A 22,059-nucleotide genomic window follows, 5' to 3' on the forward strand; every position below is an offset into this window, starting at 1 on the left:
ATTTTTGAGAAATCCGACGTCGTATGGAAGCGTTAATACATTGTTAACTTACATCTACATGAAAAGACCAACTGCCCGCACTGCACGAAATATTTCAATGAAAACCTGATACTTAAATGGAGCTGTAAACTTCTTTTAACTATCAGCAACTTTGGTAGCTTACGGATCCATTTTTAACGATTTAATGGAAATGAGCCCTCTATGTCTATTTATGTTCTTGCTCAAACTCATGAAGAAGGGAAATGCAGAGGCGTAACTAGAAACCACAGGGCCCAGGTGCAAGAATCTAAGATGTATGTGCTTGGTACACAGAGTCACTGGGGCCAGTATACACCACCTGTTCAAACTCATTTTATTATTTTATTTTTTACCTCTATGTCCCTTTAAATATTTATTTTGGCTGAAAGTGAGTGCAATGGGAGGGACATTGGGATCTCAGGTGCAATAAAAATATATAGGATATGTGAGAACACACCACAGGCATTTTGAATTTTTTACAAAAAGTGTATACTACGTTTCTAGATTATAGCATATTAGGCCAAACATTTTTGGCTCAATGCTGAAAAATCTGCAAAACATTAACCTACATTTGACAGTGTGCATAGTACTACATTGTATGTAATAGTACTACATTGTATGTAATCTAGTAATAGGAGCAGTGTCTATAAACACCCACCCACTTCTTACTATAAAACAGCTGCCCTCTGTTATAACTGGCGCAGTTCCTGTAACTTTCACAGAGAAATAAGATGTCAGCCTCAGATGGAGCAAGCCAGCAACGGGGAAAATTTCGTCAAGATATGGAGACAATTCTAGATAAAGCTAGTAAAATGTCATCAGACGAGTTGATGTTTTCTTATGAAGGGTTTCTGTACCCAAGTTTAGTCTGCTCTAAGGAGACAATTGAGGCTTTAAAATCTTTTGAAGCCAGAGAGGACGACTTGCTGAACGTAACGTATCCCAAATGTGGTAAGTGCTGTTCTGTTTATACAAAGAAAATGTTTATTTTGTTGGATTCCTGCATTAAGGATAGAAAAAAACTCTGCAAATTTAACTCTATGAATATAACTGGTTATCAAATGTACTTTTATCGAAAGGGTTAACTATTGTGGAATGTTTTTGTTGTCTTATTTTTCTATGTTTATTTAAAAGTCCTTTTTTTTATTTTTAAGACCAAGCTATTATATAGTGAATCCATGAGCCATTTAATTTGGTGCATTTTAATATTTGTTTTAAAGTAATGATTTAGATGCTTTCAAAACAGATTCTTCTTGCACGCTCTAATTCATTAAACCATGTCATTTTAACTCTACTGACCCTGCACTACCTTGTGTTTAACCCTTGCAAAAGGGGTTAAACACACAGTAAAAGTACCACTCTGGACCATCAGTGCTGACTCGCATGATTCAGATGAATAACTAGTGCTGCTGATTGGATTGGTGGTGGTTTTCACTTTGGACCAACAATGCTCTGTGATTTCCAAGTGGTACTTCTACTGTGTGTTTAACTTCTTTGCAGGGGTTAAATACACAGTAGCACAGGCTTGATAGTCTTAAAATGACATGCTCTAATGAATTTATGTCATTTTTTGACTATTAACTCCCATTAAACAGATTCTTCTTACCCTTATGTTTGGTTTGCGTCCATTTTTAAAAAATATTGAAGGGGGATGAAAGTCAAAATTAAAGTTTTATGGTTCAGACAGAGTGCATTTTTTTAAATTTACTATTATCAAAGTTAATTTTCTTGGTATCCTTTGTTGAAAAGCAAATATAGGTGCAGTAGCAATGCACTACTGGGAGCGAGCTGGTGATTGGTTATTACACATTTATTTCTTGTCATTGGCTCACCAGATGTGTTTAGGTAGCTTCCAGTAGTGCATTGCTACCCTGGAGCTGACTTTAATCATGTGTTTAACACCTTTGCAAGCAACAATACAATAATAAAATCCTCTAACACATAAACGTTTTATTTTTGCATTTTTATGTACATTTAAATATATTTAATCCCTTAGCAGAGGTTAAAACATATCTATATACAAGCAAAAGCACATTTACAAAATGCTCTAATGCGCAAAATAATTTTTAATTTTTTGCTTTTTTATGCAAGGGTTAAACGCTTACGGCTAGATTTAGAGTTTTGCGGCCGAAGGGGTGCGTTAGCTACGCGTCTTTTTTTTCTAGCGCTGCTTCTAAACAACGCTGGTATTGATAGTTCTCTGAAGGGCTGCGTTAGGCTCCAAAAAGGGAGCGTTGAGCCAAATTTACCGCCACTTCAACCCTCAATACCAGCGTTGCTTACGGTAGCGGCTAGCTGGAAAAACGTGCTTGTGCACGATTCCCCCATAGGAAACTATGGGGCAGTTTGGGCTGGAAAAAAACCTAACATCTGCCCCATTGTTTCCTATGGGGAAACAGTTTCTAAGTCTGCACCTAACACCCTAACATGAACCCCCGAGTCTAAACACCCCTAACCTTACACTTATTAACCCCTAATCTGCAGCCCCCGCTATCGCTGACACCTGCATTACACAATTAACCCCTAATCTGCCGCTCCGTACACCGCCGCAACCTACATTACACCTATGTACCCCTAATCTGCTGTCCCTAACATCGCCGACACCGATATTATATTTATTAACCCCTAATCTGCCCCCCCATTGTCGCCGCTACCTTACCTACACTTATAAACCCCTAATCTGCTGACCGCGACCGGACCTCGCCGCTACTCTAATAAATGTATTAACCCCTAAAGCTAACTCTAACCCTAACCCTAACACCCCCCTAAGTTAAATATAAATTTAATCTAACGAAATAAATTAAATATTATTAACTAAAGTATTCCTATTTAAAGCGAAATACTTACCTGTAAAATAAACCCTAATATAGCTACAATATAACGAATAATTATATTGTAGCTATTTTAGGGTTTATTTTTATTTTACATGCAACTTTGTATTTATTTTAACTAGGTACAATAGCTATTAAATAGTTATTAACTATTTAATAGCTACCTAGTTAAAATAATTACCAAATTACCTGTAAAATAAATCCTAACCTAAGTTACAATTAAACCTAACACTACACTATCAATAAATAAATTAAATAAATTACCTACAAGTACCTACAATTAAATACAATTAAATAAACTAAACTAAATTACAAAAAACAAACAAACACTAAATTACAAAAAATAAAAAAAGATTACAAGAATATTAGGCTAATTACACCTACTCTAAGCCCCCTAATAACATAAAAAAGCCCCCCAAAATAATAAAGGTCCCTACCCTATTCTAAATTAAAAAGTAACCAGCTCTTTTACCACCCCTTAAAAGGGCTTTTTGCGGGGCATGCCCCAAAGTAATCAGCTCTTTTGCCTGTAAAAAAACCCACAATTTTACATTGTTCTGATCATGACACACACACACACACACACACACATATATATATATATATATATATATATATATATATATATATATATATATATATACACATACATACATACATACACACACACACATATATATATATACACACACACACATACATACATACACACATATGCACACACGCACATACACACTGAACCTTGCACTGTGCTGTTGAACAAGCTGGTGCATTTCACCTAAATAGTAATTATATGAGGTCCCTGAGATTAGAACTGCATCATTTCAACCCCTGCTCTTGGCAATTAATATTGGATTCTACTATGGTTGTAAACTTTGCTATCTGGACTGGTAGTGTTAACAAAAATAATGTTCCAGTTTCAATATAATCTAGCCACGTCACTCACGTACTTGCTGTTAAGATGTTCAAGTCGACTAACACCTAATACTGATATTTGTCAGCCGTGACTAATTTTGCTTATATTTTTGTGCATTTTTCAGCACTTTTAATAGAAGGAAGAGCAGCAGCTTTGTAAGACAAATTGATGGGGACGAAATGTACAGTGAGCGGCAAGCTCAGTCCCAGAAATCCGTTCACCATTCAGGCAGGTAATAATATACATGAATCGAACGGTACTCGAGATAAAACCATATATTGCTGCACTGTGACGCCACATCTGCATGGCAGGAGTGATATTCTGTAATTTAATTGTACATAGTTTTTTAAATACATTGCGTGATAAAACAACATCCTTACACGGCTTACACAGAATAACTGAAAGTTAACCGTTATTAATACTTAACCAACTGAACTATGTACAATTAAATTACAGAATATCACTCCTGTCATGCAGATGTGGCGTCACTGTGCAGCAATATATGGTTTTATCTCGAGTGCCGTTCGGTTCATGTATATTATTACCTGCCTGAATGGTGAGCGGATATCTGAGACTGAGCTTGCCGCTCATTGTATATTTCGTCCTCATCAATTTGTCTTACAAAGCTGCTGCTCTTCCTTCTATTAAAAGTGCTGGGAAATGCAGTAGCACAAAAATATAAGCAACATTAGTCACGGCTGACAAATATCAGTATTAGGTGTTAGTCTACTTGATCATCTTAACAGCAAGTACGTGAGTGACATTATTAGAAATTAGCAAAGGTACCAACCTGAACTCTAAGTGACTCCAGCCCAGCCCGTTTTCACTGCCAGTCTGCCGCTTATAGCTGAGAGTGTGAAGACATTTTTCCTAACCCGGCAGATCATGTGTACGCGTGCGGCTGGTTGAAAACGTCACCTAACGTTGGCGGTAAGCCGCCCAGAAAAAATTAAAAACTTTTTTTTTAAAATCCACACAGTCAGTGCAGCACTGCAGTGGCAAGTGCCGCCCCCCAAAATTTGCCGCCCTAGGCACGGGCCTTGTAGGCCTTGGCCTTAATACGCCCCTGGGTCTACTGCTCACTTCAGCCAAGACTCTAAATACCGGCGTTAGGAAGATCCCATTGAAAAGATAGGATACGCAATTGGCGTAAGGGGATCTGCGGTATGGAAAAGTCACGGCTTGAAAGTGAGCGTTAGACCCTTACCTACAGGACTCTAAATACCAGCGGGCGGCCAAAAGCAGTGCTAGGACCCCTTAACGCTGCTTTTGACGGCTACCGCAAAACTCTAAATCTAGGCGATAGACTTGCAGGGAGAGTAGTGCTATTAATTGCATTCTGTAACAAATTAAAGCATGTCATTTTGCCCTCCAGTATCCTTAAAAGGGACATGAAACCCAACATTTTTATTTCTTGATTCAGATTGATCATACAATTTTAAACAACTTTCCAGTTTACTTCTATTTCCTAATTTGCTTCATTCTCTGGGTATCCTTTGTTGAAGGAGCAGTAATGCACTACTAGGAGCTAGCTGAAAGCCAATGAAAAGAGGCATATGTATGCAGCTACCAATCTGCAGCTTCTGAGCCTACCTAGGTATTCTTTTTAACAAAGGATACAAATAGAACAAAACAAATGAGATAATAGAAGTACATTTGAAAGTTATTTAAATTTGCATGCTCTATCTGAATCATGAAAGAAAAAAACGTGTGTTTCACGTCCCTTTAAGACTGTGTGTAAAACCTGCAATTCAAAGTGTTACCATGCATAAGCTGAATGTTGTTATAAGCAAAATGTAACCATATAAAACACAGCAGAAATCATGTGTTATAAAAACAGCCCAACATTTCCTATGAGCTAGTTTATGTTTTGACAGGATATAAAGAAAACACTACTTTAAAGGGACAGAATACTCATATGCTAAATCACTTGAAAGTGATGCAGCATAACTGTAAAAAGTTGACAGGAAAATATCACCTGAGCATCTCTATGTAAAAAAGGAAGATATTTTACCTTACAATTTCCTCAGCTCACCAGAGTAAGTGCTGTGTAAAAAGTTATACTGCAGCTGCTGTCCAGTTGTAGGTAAAAAAAAATAAAAAAATGAAGAAATGAACAGCAGCCAATCAGCATCAACAGTACTGAGGTCATGAACTATTTTACTGTGATCTCATGATATTTCACTTAATTCTCATGAGATTTCATAGTAAATGTCCTTAAACTGAATAGGGAAATAACATGAGTGTGCACGAAGCTCACTCCCTTGCAGGTCCTGGGACAGAAATACTGATTTGCTGCTTAAAGTCCTTTACAATGGGGTCTGAATACTTAGGACATTTTGAGGTAAAATATCTTTCTTTTTTCTTTTGTTCAGGTGATATTTTCTAGTCAGCTTTTTACAGCTATGCTGCATCACTTTCAAGTGTTTCAACATTTGGGTATCATGGCCCTTTAACCATTCCACATTAGGGTCAACATTGTAAAATCTAAAACAAATTGTATTCACTGTTAAAAAACTGTTTTCAAATCTGGAGTTTAAAGGAGCATAAAATCTAGATGTTTTATTTCATGTTTCTGATAGAGCTATGCACTATTGGGAACTAGCTGTACAAATCAGGTGAGCCAATGATAAGTGGCATAAATGTGCAGCCACCAATCAGCAGCTAGATCCCAAAGCCTCTAGTTATCAAGCCGTCAACCGCAAATACGCTGGAATTCCGCAGCAAATTTGTGGCGAGGCTGATTCGCCTTAGTTATCAACCCCTACTGCCCGGCAAAAGTAGAATATAGTGACGTAAGCTTTGATCCGCCGGACTCAGTCCGACACAGATCGATGCTTACGTCACTCCAGATGTTCCGAACGCAAGTTCGGCACAATCTGACTACTTTTGGTAGTTATCAAACTCCGATTGGCGGATCCAATGAGCCAATCAGATTGAACTTCAATCTGATTGGCTGATAGCACCAGCCAATCAGATTTTTCTTACCTTAATTCCGATTGGCTGGTAGAATTCTAGCAGCCAATCGGAATTCGAGGGACGCCATCTTGGATGACATCATTTAAAGGACCAGCCATTCGTTGGGTAGTCGTCGTGCAAGAAGGATGTTCCGCGCCGGAGGTCTTGAAGATGGAGCCGCTCCTCGTCGGATGGATGAAGATAGAAGATGCCACTTGGATGAAGATGTCTGACGGTCCGGATGTCCTCTTCTACCTGGATAGGATGAAGACTTCTGCCGGTCTGGATGTCCTCTTCTGCCCGGATAGGATGAAGACTTCTGCCGGTCCGGATGTCCTCTTCTGCCCCATCGGATGAAGACTTCGGCCCGGCTGGGTGAAGACGACTCAAGGTAGGGAGATCTTCAGGGGGGTAGTGTAAGTTTTTTTTAAGGGGGGTTTGGGTGGGTTAGAGTAGGGGTATGTGGGTGGTGAATTTTAATGTTGGGGGGGTTGTATTTTTTTTACAGGCAAAAGAGCTGATTACTTTGGGGCATGCCCCGCAAAAAGCCCTTTTAAGGGCTGGTAAAAGAGCTGATTATCTTGTAATGTAGAATAGGGTAGGGACTTTTATTATTATTTTTTTATTATTTTATTAGGGGGCTTAGATTAGGTGTAATTAGTTTAAAATTCTTGTAATATTTTTTATTTTCTGTAATTTAGTGTTTGTTTTTTTTGTAATTTAGTTTAGTTTATTTAATTGTATTTAATTGTAGGTATTGGTAGCTAATTTATTTAATTAATTTAATGATAGTGTAGTGTTAGGTTTAATTGTAACTTAGGTTAGGATTTATTTTACAGGACATTTTGTATTTCTTTTAGCTAGGTAGCTGTTAAATAGTTAATAACTATTTAATAGCTATTGTACCTAGTTAAAATATATACAAAGTTGCCTGTAAAATAAATATAAATCCTAAAATAGTTACAATGTAATTATTAGTTATATTGTAGCTATATTAGGGTTTATTTTATAGGTAAGTATTTAGTTTTAAATAGGATTAATTATTTAGATTTATTTAATTAATATTTAAATTAGGGGGGTGTTAGGGTTAGTGTTAGACTTAGGTTTAGGGGTTAATAATTTTATTATAGTGGCGGCGGTGTAGGGGGGCAGGATAGGGGTTAATAAATTTATTATAGGTGGCGGTGGTATAGGGAGGGCAGGATAGGGGTTAATAAATTTATTATAGGTGGCGGCGGTATAGGGGGGGCAGGATAGGGGTTAATAAATTTATTATAAGGTGGCGGCGGTATGGGGGGGCAGGATAGGGGTTAATAGGTATTATGTAGGTGACGGCGGGGTCCGGGAGCGGCGGTTTAGGGGTTAACATATTTATTATAGTTGCGGCGAGGTCCGGGAGCAGCGGTTTAGGGGTTAATATATTTATTATAGTTGCGGCAGGGTCTAGGAGCAGCGGTTTAGGGGTTAATAACTTTATTTAGTTGCGGGGGGCTCAGGGGGCGCTGGTATAGGGGGTAGAAAAGTATAGTTTAGTGTGAGTGCTTAGTGACAGGGGTATCAATAAAGCTGTAAAAAAGCCGAAGAGCAGCGAGATTGATGATTGATAACTATCACAGTCTGCTGCTCATCGCCCCGTACTTGGTGCGCAGCTTTTTGACAGATTTATTGATAACTTTGGCGAAGGCAGGTACGTACGGAGTTTCATAACTAGAGGCCCAATAGTGCTTTTTATATTATGCAACATAATATGTATGTGTGATGTCATGAACAATATTAACAATTTTAAATGTTGTGTTATTCTCAGTGGCTTTGATATCGTCATACATGATGTCATTCTGACATCATCGAGTGCTAATGTATATTGTAATTTTTTTTTTTTTTTACTTGAATGGACTTTAAATCTAGAATATAACTACACAAATCAGGCTCTCTTTTAATGCTTTTTTTGTATTGTAGGAACTAATTGGGTGATCCAGATTTTGCGTGAAATGGTGTACTCACTTAACAATAAAGAGTCATTAATAGATCAAGCAATTATTGAATTAATAAAGCCTGATATATTGCAGGTAAGAAATACAGAATACAAGTTATTTTTTTTATTAGGATTATTGTAAGTAAACATTTTACATTACAAGTGTCATAGGTGTTAGATAACACTTTTCCTTACCTCCCAACCATCCTAGTTTGTTACAGATTGGGAGATCTTTGCCTATTGTTTTAATCTGTCAAGGCAAATTTCTTGCTTTCCCGAGACTACTTTGGTTCCACCCACAATACACATAACCACGCCCACAAGATGCCCCATCCTCTCCATGGCACACCCGTGACCCATAAACCCACTAAACCACTGCTCATAAGACTCCCCTAATCTCCCTGTCCTAAAAAACCTCCAGGAAGTAATGATAGGCAGCTTTTCAGAGGGTATTTGGGGCCTGAATATCAAAACCTCACCGACTTGGAGAGAGATCATGCAAAATCTTTTAGCATTATATTGTAACTAGTTCTAAAGCCTGTGTACATGGGCCATTTTTTGCAGTACAGCAGTCCCACCCCTTGCTCTCTCTCTCTCTATCCCCCCTCTCTTTTGCTCTCTCTTTCTCCCCTCTCTTTTACTCTCTCTCTCCCCCCTCTCTTTTGCTCTCTCTCTCCCCCCTCTTGTTAGCTCTCACTCCCCCTCTCTTTTGCTCTCTCTCTCTCCCCCCTGTCTTTTGCTCACTCTCTCCCACCTCTCTTTTGCTCTCTGTTCCCCCTCTCTTTTGCTCTCTCTCTCTCCCCTCTCTTTTGCTCTCTCTCCGCCTCTCTTTTGCTCTCTTTCCCCCTCTTTTGCTGTCTCTCTCCCTCTCTTTTGCTCTCTCTCTCTCCCCCTCTTTTGCGGTCTCTCTCCCTCTCTTTAGCTCTCTCTCTTCCCCCCTCTCATTTGCTCTCTCCACCCTCTCTTTCGTGCACTCTCCCCCCTCTCTTTTGGTCTCTCTCCCCCCTCTCTTTTGCTGTCTCTCTCCCCCCTCTCTTTTGTTGTCTCTCTCCCCCTCTATTTTTTGCTGTCTCTCTCTATCCCCCCTCTTCTGCTCTCTCTATCCCCCTCTTAGAGCTCTCTGTCTCTTAGCAGCCGCCCCGGGATTTGGCCCCTCCCGGTCCCGCCCAGCCTCGCCCGCATCACACCCACTCCGTCCACATCACGTCACGCCCACATCACACCTGTCCGGCCACGCCCATGTCACACCCGTCCGGCCATGCCCACTCAGCACTCGCCCGGCCATGCCCACTCCACCACATGACGACAGGTTATTTAGAAGGCCAGTTGTGTTTGTCCTCGCACGCAGTCTCTACTGCGCATGACAGCTTCGGACAAACACACTTGGCCTTTTATTATGTAGGATATAGGTGTCTCTTCTTAACATCCAGCAGACTGCCTAACAAGATAAACAGATTTCAAGATAAAATTTGCCTTTCTAACATTCTTTGAGGGACATAATAGTACTCATGAGACTCCTTTAGATGATCTAGCCAGACTAGAGAACTTCAGAGAATTACTTCTTGGTCAAATACAAATTTGTGATAGCTTGGATGTATTGAAAACAAGTTGCATTTTTGCTTGTTTGCACAGCTTTTTCTTATTGTTAAAAGTAAATTAAACACTAAGGGCCAGATTAAAAGTGGCGTGCTACAGGATTTTTTTTGTTTGCATGCTAACTGCGCTCAACGTAAACTTTAACAAGGGGGGTTAGTGCACATATTACAAATAGAAAGTAAAAGTTAGTGCGCAAGCCAAACCCTCTGTCTTCGGATATTGCAACCGCGTTAATTTCTTCTCTCCATAGACCTAAATGGAGCACATTGTTAAAACCCCCAGTATCTATAATCATTTTTAAAAATTATTGTTAATATTTTGTAATATTTTACAAACACACCTTAAGATGACTGTTTTTATGTAAGCTGACCGACACCGCGTTAGACCCAAACACAAAGCGCGATACATATATTTTACATTCCTATGTTCTTTACATAGAATTTTTTTTTTACTATTAAATATATATTTATTTATATACTGTGTGTGTATATATATATATATATATATGATAAATATCTATACCTATATATCTATAGGAATAGATATACAGGTATATATAGATATATATAGAAATATGTATTTACAATTAAAATAACATATTCCTGTATGTTAAGAACATTATAATGTGAAATATTAATAACTCCTGTCTGGTTAAAAAAAGTAAGCACAGTCACGATATCCGAAGTACGGATGTTATCGCTTGTGGGGCTTGCTTGTGTGCAAACTTTTACTTTTAACTTGTAATATGTGCGCTACCCCACACGTGCAAAAGCTTACTTTTAGCGAAGTTTATGCGCGAGCAGGAGTGATAAATAGCACTCCACTTGTATATTCTAGCCCTGTATGTTTTACAATGAGTTTCCATGCCTGCTGCTTTTCATTGTATCAGTATTTTTGGGGTTCCCAAAAGAAAACTAGTCCATTGTTTAAATAATTTGAAGAAAATAACTTTCATGCAAATTAACAAAATATAGCAATGTATCTGACACTGTAAAATTTCTTAACAAGCACAATCTCAGTACAATTAACCCGCACATTTATTAATATTTACTCTTTTATCCATTTTAAGAACCTTAAGAATATTCCTTCACCAAGAGTTTTGTCGACACATTTTTATTACGATGCCATTCCAAATTCTTTTTTGGAGAAGAAAGTAAAGGTAAGTCCTACTATGCCAGTGCAATTATACTTTACTTAATTTATTTGTCTTCCTTTTTGTTAAACTCATTTAATCATATATATGAAGCCACCAGTGACCAGCTAACTCCCAGTAGTGCATTGCAGCACCCGAGCCTACATAGGTATGCTCTTCAACAAAGGATACTAAAAGAATAAAGAAAATTGGATAATACAAGTAAAATGGAAAGTTGTTTAACCCTTTGAGTGCTAATGACGGCTCTGAGCCGTCACAGAGTTTCTCACTCTGGTGCTAATGACTGCTCAGAGTCGTCATGAGCACTCTCCCAACTTGAGGGAGATCTGGGGGCTCCTAACTGCTCCAACCCCAGTGATCGTGCCTGTAGAGTGACAGGCATCGCCGGGGATTCACGTGATGCATGGTGATGTCACGCGCAATGACGTGATGACGTCACCACGCAACTTTATTTATACTTAACAATGTTAAGTATAGGAGGAGGGGGCATGCTGCTTAGAAGCCTGTATCTCAGGCATCTAAGCAGCTACTGACCACCAAGACCCACTGTTGGAAAGGTAATCGCCTAATTTTTCCAACAGCGTACATCTTTGTAAAAAGTTAAAACATTTTTTATCAATAATTAAAAAAAAATTAAAAAAACTTAGAAAATATTAGCACCTTGGTGGGAAAGTGCTTAGCACTCAAAGGGTTAAAACGGCATGCTTTATCTAATTTTTGACAGTTAAAGTTTGACTTTGCTTAGGAGTGTGTGGATAATCAAAATTGTGGTTGTGATTTATTTTTCAATCTAGGAATCATTTTAACATTTGAAGTTCTAGTCTATTTTTAATTTTTACTAGAGACCATGATGAGATCTTTCATGAGATAAAGTAATTAAAGAAGCAGTATATACCAATTTTCCCATAACTGAATGTAATAGACACTACTATAAAGAAGAATATGCACAGATACTGATCTAAAAATTCAGTATTAAACTTTTACAAACTTACTTAGAAGCTTCCAGTTTAGCTCTGTTAATGAGGTTAGGCTGGGACACCCACTGAAATACATATAACCACGCCCACAAGAAAAGACAGATTTGTAAAACAGGAGCCAGCTGGAGTTTGTAAACACGAGTCTGAAAATCAGCACAATGTTATTAAAAAATAAGCAAAACTATACATTTTTTACAAAAACACTCGCAGATGGGCTATATAAATGGATCATCTACAAAACATTTATGCAAAGAAAAATCTAGTGTCCCTTTAAAGGGCCTGTAAACATTCTGAAATTGTATTATAGAATGTTTAACTATGTGTAGTAAAAAAATTTTTTTACAGTATACTTTTTTTTTATTTTTTATAAGTTTTTATTGAAATAAGATATTCTCAAATACATAAATAACATAAGAGATATACTTGGAGCACGCAGGCTCCCAACGTGAATACAGACAGAGAGTCTAGACAGTTTCAACATTCCATATTAAAGTATATGTATAAGATGGAAGATAGGTATAAGATAATTCTTGTCTTTAGAAGGAATAAGTTGGGGTAAGGGGAGAGGGGAGGGAAGGGCAAGGTAGGGGGGGAGTGAAGGTGGGGGAAGGACTCCTACTCAGTAGAGAGCGAAGGCGATCATTAATAATGTATCTCCGCCTCAGGTTTTGGGGACCAAGTAGTGTCGTAATGGGTTTGCCAGTCTGCCCAGACCAATTCAAATAGGTCCGAGATATTTAAAGAGTAGAAAATGTTTTTCTCCATATTATAAATATATGCCATATAATTTAAAATAGATGGCCATTTTGGGGGAGTGTTGGACTTCCATGCTTTAGCTATAGCTGCTTTAGTAGCTGTAAGTAAGTAAATAGCTAAGTAGGCTTGATGTTTAGGTAATTTAAGGATTCCAATGTGGAGGAGGGCATTAGAGGGTTTCATGGGGAGCGCTATACCTAATCCCGCTAATGTCCGAAAACAGGTGTTCCATAAGGGTCTCAGCCTAGGGCAATCCCACCATATGTGTAGAGAATCTCCTTTGTTACCACAATTACGCCAGCACAAGGGAGATGATGTGTTAAACATTTTACTAAGTCTAGCAGGGGTGAGGTACCAATGTGTCAGTATTTTATAATATGTTTCAAAGAGAGTAACACAATGTAATGCTTTTTTGGTAAGGGAGATAACATATTGCCATGTCTGTGGTGTTACAGTCATGTGTAATAGGGATTCCCATTTGAGCAGATGTGGGAGCTTATTCTCGGAGTCTGTGTTCCCTATTAGGGTGTAATGTGTGGAAAGGGGTCTGTGTAATTTGCATCCTTGTTGCCAAATCGTTTCCCACAGTGTTCTAGGTCGATGTAGTTCAGGTTTGAAGCCCCAACTGAGAAGGAAACTCTTCAGTCTTGTGTATTCAAAAGTCATATGCCTAGGTAGGCTAATGTCGGCTTTTATTTCTGAAAATGTAATGAAACGAGGAGTTGGGGAAGTAACCCAGAGATCAGTAACTGTCTGCATTCCTGCTTGGGCCCAACCATGGGGGTGGGAGTCAGGTAAACCTCGGAGTAGGCCCGTCAGGGGAGTGATGGGTGAAGGATGTGGGGCAATATGTGGATAGTGTCTCAGCTTATCCCACATGGCAAGACATTCTCTTATTATAAGGTTATTAATATCTGTGATTCGTCTTAAATGAAGGGGAATCCAGATCAGATCTGGCAGGTATATATGGTTTGGGAGCGAGGCTTGTTCTATGACTTTCCACTTACTCTGAGATTCCTTCGCACCCCACTGCGATATATGGGTAAGCATGGCTCCTTCGTAGTACCTTAATATTGAGGGGGAGGCTATTCCTCCTCTCTGAAGGGGGCTATGGAGGATTTTCTGCGCTACTCTTGGGGGTTTGTGTTGCCATATATATTTTGTGAACTCGCTCTGAAATTGACGCAGCAAGCATCCTGAGATGCGGAAAGGGAGGCATCTAAAGAGATAAGTAATTTTTGGTAAAAATGACATTTTAAGGGCCGTTAATCTGCCTATCCATGATATATAGGTGTAATCCCATTTATCTTTCAGAGTGCGCAGTTCAGACAGAAGTGGTAAGTAATTCTCCCTGATCATTTGAGGGACATCATGGGATATCTTAACCCCTAGATGCGATATATAATTGGTGGTGCAGTGGGCTCCATATTGGGCTGAGAGGATGTCAGCTGTATCTTGGGAAAAACCACAATGATAAATTTCTGTTTTATCTAAGTTCAGTTTATAAAGGGACATACGGCCAAAAGATTCCATGATCTCCCTCAGTCTCGGGAATGAGGATAAAGGGTCTGAAGTGAATATCGTTATGTCGTCTGCAAAGAGCGCTATTTTATGAACAGTGCCATGCAGACGAATGCCATCTATCTTTTTGTCCTGCCTGATTTGTTCCGCTAACGGCTCGATCGCAAGGGCGAAGAGGAGGGGTGAAAGTGGGCACCCCTGCCTGGTGCCATTAGATATTGAGAAAGGGGGTGAGGTGAAGCCCAAGCCTCTAACTACTGCCGAAGGGGTAGAGTAGAGAGCTTGTATCGCCTTAATGATTTGGTCTGGAAAGCTAAATGCTTTAAGGACCTCCCATAAGTAGGACCATCGGACACGGTCAAAAGCCTTCTCTGCATCTTACAGTATACTTTTATTATTTATTTTTCCTTTACTTAAATTTAACTCTGAAAATGAAAAGCTTTAGAGTATCGGAAGTGCGCATGTCAGGCTTGAAAAGCCTAACCCTACCACAATATTTTATTGGCCTCAGCATCAGGGGGATCAGATAAGACACTGCAACATGATGATAGTTATACCAACACATTCGTTATGACAAGTCTTGTCTACTTCGGTAAAGAACACAGATTGACAAATTAAGCAATTAGTGGGTGGAGTTTGGCTATTGAAAAACAGTTGCAGAAAACAAGGTGTTAATGCATTCCACAAATTCATACTGAACTGATATCTGAAAGGGAAACTCAAGACAAAATTAAACGTTCATGATTCAGATAGAGCACAGAATTTTAAGAATCTTTTTAATTTACTTTAATTATCAAATTTTGCACAATCTTTTTATATATGCACTTCTTGAGGCACCAACTCCTACTGAGCATGTGTATAAGCTCACAGGGTATATGTATACTAGTCTGTGATTGGCTGATGTCTGTCACATGGTACAGGGGGCTGGCAAATTCGAGAATAAATTAATGTGCCAAATAAAATAAAAAATCTACTGCTCATATGAAATTCAGTGTTATTGCATTGTCTTGTTATTATGCACTTGTTAATTATGCAATTATACTGTATTTAGTTCTCCTTAACCACTTTCACAAAAGTACTGACCATGCCCTCTGACTGCCCAGGTTGGTGAACGATTGAATATCAAGAATTAAACATTGAGGATTTGTCACGTCAAGGCACATTTTTAACTACTGTAATTACATTTGTTATCCTAAAGAAAAAAATATATATTATTGTATATTTGTTCTATTTTATGAGCTCATATTTTTTTAATTCTCTGTGTCCCATTAAAATGTAACAAATAGTCATTTCTCTTCACTTAGTAGGCCAGGATGTTTTATTTCACAGAGGGATCATTATAAGATTGCTATGTAAACCTAAGTTCATGTTCTGTGACACTTAAACTAAAATGACCTCTCTATCATTTACAGTATCACAGAAGCAAACAGCTTCTGTAACACAGCACTATAGATAACACTTGTGTCCAAAGTTCAGATAGATGGGGGTGGCATTTATTTGATAACTCAGCATGTGAATAAAGAGCTGCTGGGAAATATTCTTAAAGGGACAGTAAGCACCTTGTTATTACAACATATTTATGCAGTTGTCCAATAGATTAACATATCAACACAGTAAATGTTCCTGCATTAGTGATTAAAAAAAGAAAAATAAGGCATTTTATTTTATTACCTTTATAAGTAACGTTCACATAATGCCCTGAGGTCCAATAGAGTCCTCATAGCTCTATATACTGATATACTGTTTGAGTGGCTCCTGTCCTTAGTATGCTTATATATCTAGCCTCCCTCATGGTATCTAATATTCTTAAAGGTTCAGCCACAATGTAAGATATATATATATATATATATATATATATATATATATATATATATTGCCTGAAAGGGGCCTTTAGTACTGAATTAATTTATCAGGACCTGAAAATCAAGTGACCAAATATTTTGCTTAGATATGCTGGTTATCAATTGCCAAAAAGATCAAGAGCAGATCCTTGTACCTACAGGCATCTGTACATGTTTACTTATAGGCATTGGCTTCATTTGTTTTACTAATACTTCTCAGAAGTAATCTCTAGTACAAGAGTTATACCCCTTACATATAATAGGCAGTGAAAAAACATAAGGTGAAAAGTAATGGTCACCTGCTGCCCTGAGGTCCAAAAGTGGCCATCATAGCTCTATATAATTATATACTGCTTGTCTAAAAGGCTCTTGTGTCAAGTACACTTATATGTTAAGAGCCAGGGTTCTTCAAATCACAGGTCGGGACCCATTACTGGGTTGCAATGCCATGTTTACTGTGTTCACAACTTGTGTGTGTGTTGTATGAGTGTGTGTGTGTTGTATGAGTGTGTGTGTTGTATGAGTGAGTGTGTGTGTGTTGTATGAGTGTATGTGTGTTGTATGAGTGTGTGTGTGTGTGTGTTGTATGTTCTGTCTGAATCCTGAAAAAAAACATATTGGGTTTCAATGTTGTTGCAAAGTTATTTTGTGCGTGTTGTATGAGTGTATGTGTGTTGTATGAGTGTGTGTGTTGTATGAGTGAGTGTGTGTTGTATGAGTGTGTGTGTGTTGTATGAGTGTGTGTGTTATATGAGTGTGTGTTGTATGAGTGTATGTGTGTGTTGTATGAGTGTGTGTGTTGTATGAGTGAGTGTGTGTGTGTTGTTTGAGTGTGTGTGTGTGTTGTATGAGTGTGTGTGTTGTATGAGTGTGTGTGTGTTGTATGAGTGTGTGTGTTGTATGAGTGTGTGTGTTGTATGAGTGAGTGTGTGTGTGTTGTATGAGTGTGTGTGTTGTATGAGTGTGTGTGTTGTATGAGTGTGTGTGTTGTATGATTGTGTGTGTTGTATGAGTGTGTGTGTGTTGTATGAGTGTGTGTGTTGTATGAGTGTGTGTGTTGTATGATTGTGTGTGTTGTATGAGTGTGTGTGTGTTGTATGAGTGTGTGTGTGTTGTATGAGTGTGTGTGTTGTATGAGTGTGTGTGTGTTGTATGAGTGTGTGTGTTGTATGAGTGTGTGTGTGTGTTGTATGAGTGTGTGTTGTATGAGTGTTAATAAGTCTTATCAAACAAATTAGTGACAGTACCAAAAGCTTTACTGGCTCTTAGCCAACTTCCAGCTACAGGAATCTTTCCTTCACCAGGCTGCAGCTCACAACGCAATCTTTCTGCACCTATGTCTCCCTTATTTGCTCCCAGAAAGGACTTAAAGGGAAACTGAACCCAAATTTTTTCTTTCATGATTCAGATAGAGCATTACATTTTAAGCAACTTTCTAATCTACTCCTATTATCAATTTTTCTTCATTCTCTTGCTTTCTTTATTTTAAAGCAGGAATGTAAATCTTAGCAGCAAGCCCATTTTATGTTCAGCACCATGGATAGCGCTTGCTTATTGGAGGCTTACATTTACCCACCAATAAGCAAGCATAACCCAGGTTCTCAACCAAAAATGGGCCAGCTCCTATGCATCACATTCCTGCTTTTTAAATAAAGATAGCAAGAGAACGAAAACAAAATTAAAATAGGAGTAAACTAGAAAGTTGCTTGAAATTGCATGCTCTATCTGAATCATGAAAGAAAAAAATTGGGTTTAGTGTCCCTTTAAACCAGCAGGGACTGCAGTACCTGCGAATCCTAGCATCTAAGCTTGCAGCCTGTCATGAGCTCTCTCTAACACCTACTCAGTTCCTTCCTTGTGGCGATCTGCATCTAAGTGGTGCAGGTGGGAGATCTGTTGGAATCCTCCTGCTTGGATTTACAGCTTGTCTCTATACAGTGAGCTGGACCATTGGGTGCATTTCTTTTGTGAGCACCCATTTGTCTTATATTCATTATTTCCTGGTTTGATGGTACTAGGCCATTGAGGCGCCTCTGTGTTTTTTCTTCTTCTATTATTATATTGCTTATTGAAGAGAAATTAAAAGGGACATAAAACCCCAAAAAATTATTTCATGATTTTCAAAGTATAATATTTAAAAAACAAAACAAAAAAAATCTTTCCAATTTACTTCTATTATCAAATTTACTTCATTCTCTTAGTGTTTGTTGAAAAGCAGGTAGGAAGCTTAGGAGCGTGCATGTGACTGGAGAAATATAAAGCTTCATTTTTATAACTGTGTTATGCATTTGCAAGAACAGTAGGTGGCAGCAGCGTTTTCTGTCATGTACCTATCTCAATATCTCTTCAAGAAAGAATACCACGAGAAAGAAGTAAATTTGATAACAGTAAATTTAAAACTTGTTTTAAATTGTATGCTCTGTCTGAATCCTGAAAAAAAACAATTTTGGGTTTCATGTTTCTTTAAAGTCAATGTTGTTGCAAAGTTAATTTGGGAGAATATATATGTTAAAATACTTTTTAGAAAACAATATATAGTAATGATTTGCATTTTACTAACCTTGGGTCTTTATGTTATACCTCCTATTATTATTATTTTTTTATTATTGAAACAAATTTCCTAGTCATGGGGCCTGCAATTAGTCAAGGGTATTTTGGAACAATGGGGGGAGTGCAGATTAAGGACTTGCCCCTGGGCGCTGCATGACCTTGTTACGCCTCTGAGGTGTAGCAAAATTAATCTCTGTGGCAAGAATGTAGAGGAACTGGCTGCGCATCATATTTTGCTAGTGCCTATAAAATTGCTAGCCAACATGGGCCTAGTTTCCATTGAGGTGGTAAATTGTGGAAACTGTTGATAAAAACATTTATCTCCATTAAAGTCTATGGACAATAACCTACTCGCTGGCCTTCCTCTTTCCGGCCTCTCCCCCCTTCAATCCATCCTAAATGCCTCTGCCAGGCTGATCCACCTTTCCCGTCGATCTGTATCTGCTGCAATCAAATTCAAAATTCTCACCCTTACATACAAAACTCTCACCAACGCCGCTCCCCTCTACCTATCCTCTCTAATACACAAGTATACTCCAGCCCGTCCGCTAAGATCCAACAATGACCTGCTCCTGGCATCTGCGACTATCACCTCCTCTCATGCTAGACTGCAGGACTTCTCTCGTGCAGCACCTACCCTCTGGAACTCTCTCCCTCGTGCTGTCAGGCTTTGCCCTAATCTTTCTTCCTTTAAATGTTCCCTGAAGACTTTTCTGTTCAGAGAAGCCTACCACCCAACTCAATAATAAATTAATTTCACTTACCTAACATTTCCCTCATCTAACTCTGTATTAACATCTTTCTCAATCGTGCAGTCCTCACCTCCTGTTTCTCAACCTCCTACCCTTCTAGATTGTAAGTTCCCACGGGAATAGGGCCCTCGATCCCTCCTGTATGTGTTTGTAAATTTTGTCCTGTATCTTACAAGTCTTGCTCCAGTTTGTGTAAATAGTCTTTTCATATGCAGAGGAAGTGGGGGAGTGCCCACTTGCTACCTTTTCAACAGTGCTAAACTGGGAATTTCTAAGTAAGTTTTTAAACAGTTTTATACTGGATTTTTAGATCAGTATCTGTGCATATTATTCTTTGTAGTAGTGTCTATCACATGCAGTTAAATGAAAATGGGTGTATACTGTCCCTTTAAGTTTTTCACTGACGTTTGTGTTTTGGAATTTACACTAAGCGAAAGCGAAGCAAAAGTTTTTTTTTTTGTTTTTTTTGTTAAAAGTATGTATTTGTAGAATTCTGTGATATTTTTGGTAATGATCTTAGGAGCAAATTGAGTTCTAATACTAATTAAGGGGTATGCAGCTGACATCAAACTTATTTGTCTATATACATAGCATATATCACCAATCAAGCACTGAACAGCAAAAGCTCTGCATACAAAATGTATATATATATATATATATATATATATATATATATATATATATATATATATATATATATATATATATATATATATATATATATATTAAAGCTTTTAAAATGTTATTTTATTCACAGAATTTTAATTATTTTGCAGTCCAGCTACATATCTTGTCAGTATTCTTTATTCTATCTCTTCTTTTGTGACAACCAATACTACTGTATATACTATATGTGTGTGTGTGTTTGTAGAAAGTTTAAAGGGACATAAGACCTACATTTTTTTTTTCATGATTCAGATAGAGAATACAATTTAAAAAATATTTTCCAATTTACTTCTATTATCAAATTTGTGTCGTTCTCATGTTATTCTTTGTTGAAGAGATATTTAGATAGGTAGCGTGCACATGTCTGGAGCTCTATGTGACAGGAAATAATGCTGCCATCTAGTGCTCTTGCACAAGTATAACCTTGTTGCAAAACTGCTACCATATGATAGTGCTGCAGACACTTGCACACTCCTGAAGGATAACAAGAACATTAAGAAGGTTTGATAATAGAAGTAAATTGGAAAGTTGATTAAAATTGTATGCTCTATCTGAATCATATGTCTCTTTAAAGCTACCAGAAAATGTTGCAATGGGTTTCACCCAAATGCGCTACAGGATTCTTTGTACGACTAAACTAGAAGTAAAAAGCATACAAATTCTTAATCCAAAATTGTGGGATTTATATCAACAAAAATAATTATCGGCTCTTCTAAAAATCAAGGATATATGGAAAACTTTGTAAGAAATAGGTTAAATAGAATTACTTAAAATTCTAGTTAAAAAAATAAGCAGACATATCCCCAAGCATGGGCATTGTTGCAAAAAACAATACGGGCAATATGATTTTTACAATTTGAGCAGCCAAATTGTTAGAGTTGCTATTTAAAAATTGCAGAGGTGATAAGCAGAGTTTGTTCTTCTCTAAAATTAATACAACAGAAAAGGCACAGGGAACTCCTTAAAATGAAAGCACAACTGTTATCTTAGAGTAATGTAAAATACAAAAGGACTGGCTAAACAAAAAGTCCCTCAGTCAGCAATACCGGCTAACGCGTTTCGGTTACATGCTGTAGTCTCAGCTTCTATAATATCATACATATTGTATAGTTAACAACGTGTTACTCTAGCTTTTGATAAATGTGTATAATTAATTATTGTTGAGACATTTTTAATTTAGAATGTGTATTCCGTTATTTGATGCAGAGATACAAGGAAAACACCTACAAACTTATCGTTTAATAATCAACTTGTTTGGTGATTATCGTCTGTAGATTCATACGTCATACGTTCATAAGACATCATTACATTCTTATCCCTTACCTGATACGTGATGCTGAATACATGATATAGACACTGCTAAATAATAATGAGATGAAAAGTACAGTGACATTTCTTTCTCCACAGATGTTGGTAGTTTTTAGAAACCCAAAAGATGCTGCTGTCTCCTATTTCCATTTCTATAACAACAACCCAGTGCTGCCCAATTACAGTTCTTGGGATGTGTTTTTCCAGCATTTTATCAGTGGAAAAGGTAAGGTAGCACTAATCT

General features: G+C 37.8%; 1 protein-coding gene across 1 annotated transcript in view; it reads left to right on the plus strand.

Annotated features, from left to right (window-relative positions):
• Nucleotides 1–693: 693 nt before the first annotated feature.
• Nucleotides 694–22,059, plus strand: part of LOC128655695 (sulfotransferase 6B1) — a 35,851-nt gene continuing 14,485 nt past the window's right edge. Inside the window, exons 1-4 of the mRNA XM_053709275.1 lie at nucleotides 694–969; nucleotides 8,680–8,789; nucleotides 11,361–11,450; nucleotides 21,915–22,041. Of these exons, the coding sequence (XP_053565250.1) occupies nucleotides 750–969; nucleotides 8,680–8,789; nucleotides 11,361–11,450; nucleotides 21,915–22,041 (547 nt within the window). The 5' untranslated portion in view covers nucleotides 694–749. The remainder of the gene's footprint in view (nucleotides 970–8,679; nucleotides 8,790–11,360; nucleotides 11,451–21,914; nucleotides 22,042–22,059) is intronic.

Source organism: Bombina bombina, chromosome 4 (assembly GCF_027579735.1).
Source record: "Bombina bombina isolate aBomBom1 chromosome 4, aBomBom1.pri, whole genome shotgun sequence".
Classification (NCBI taxonomy): Eukaryota; Metazoa; Chordata; class Amphibia; order Anura; family Bombinatoridae; genus Bombina; species Bombina bombina.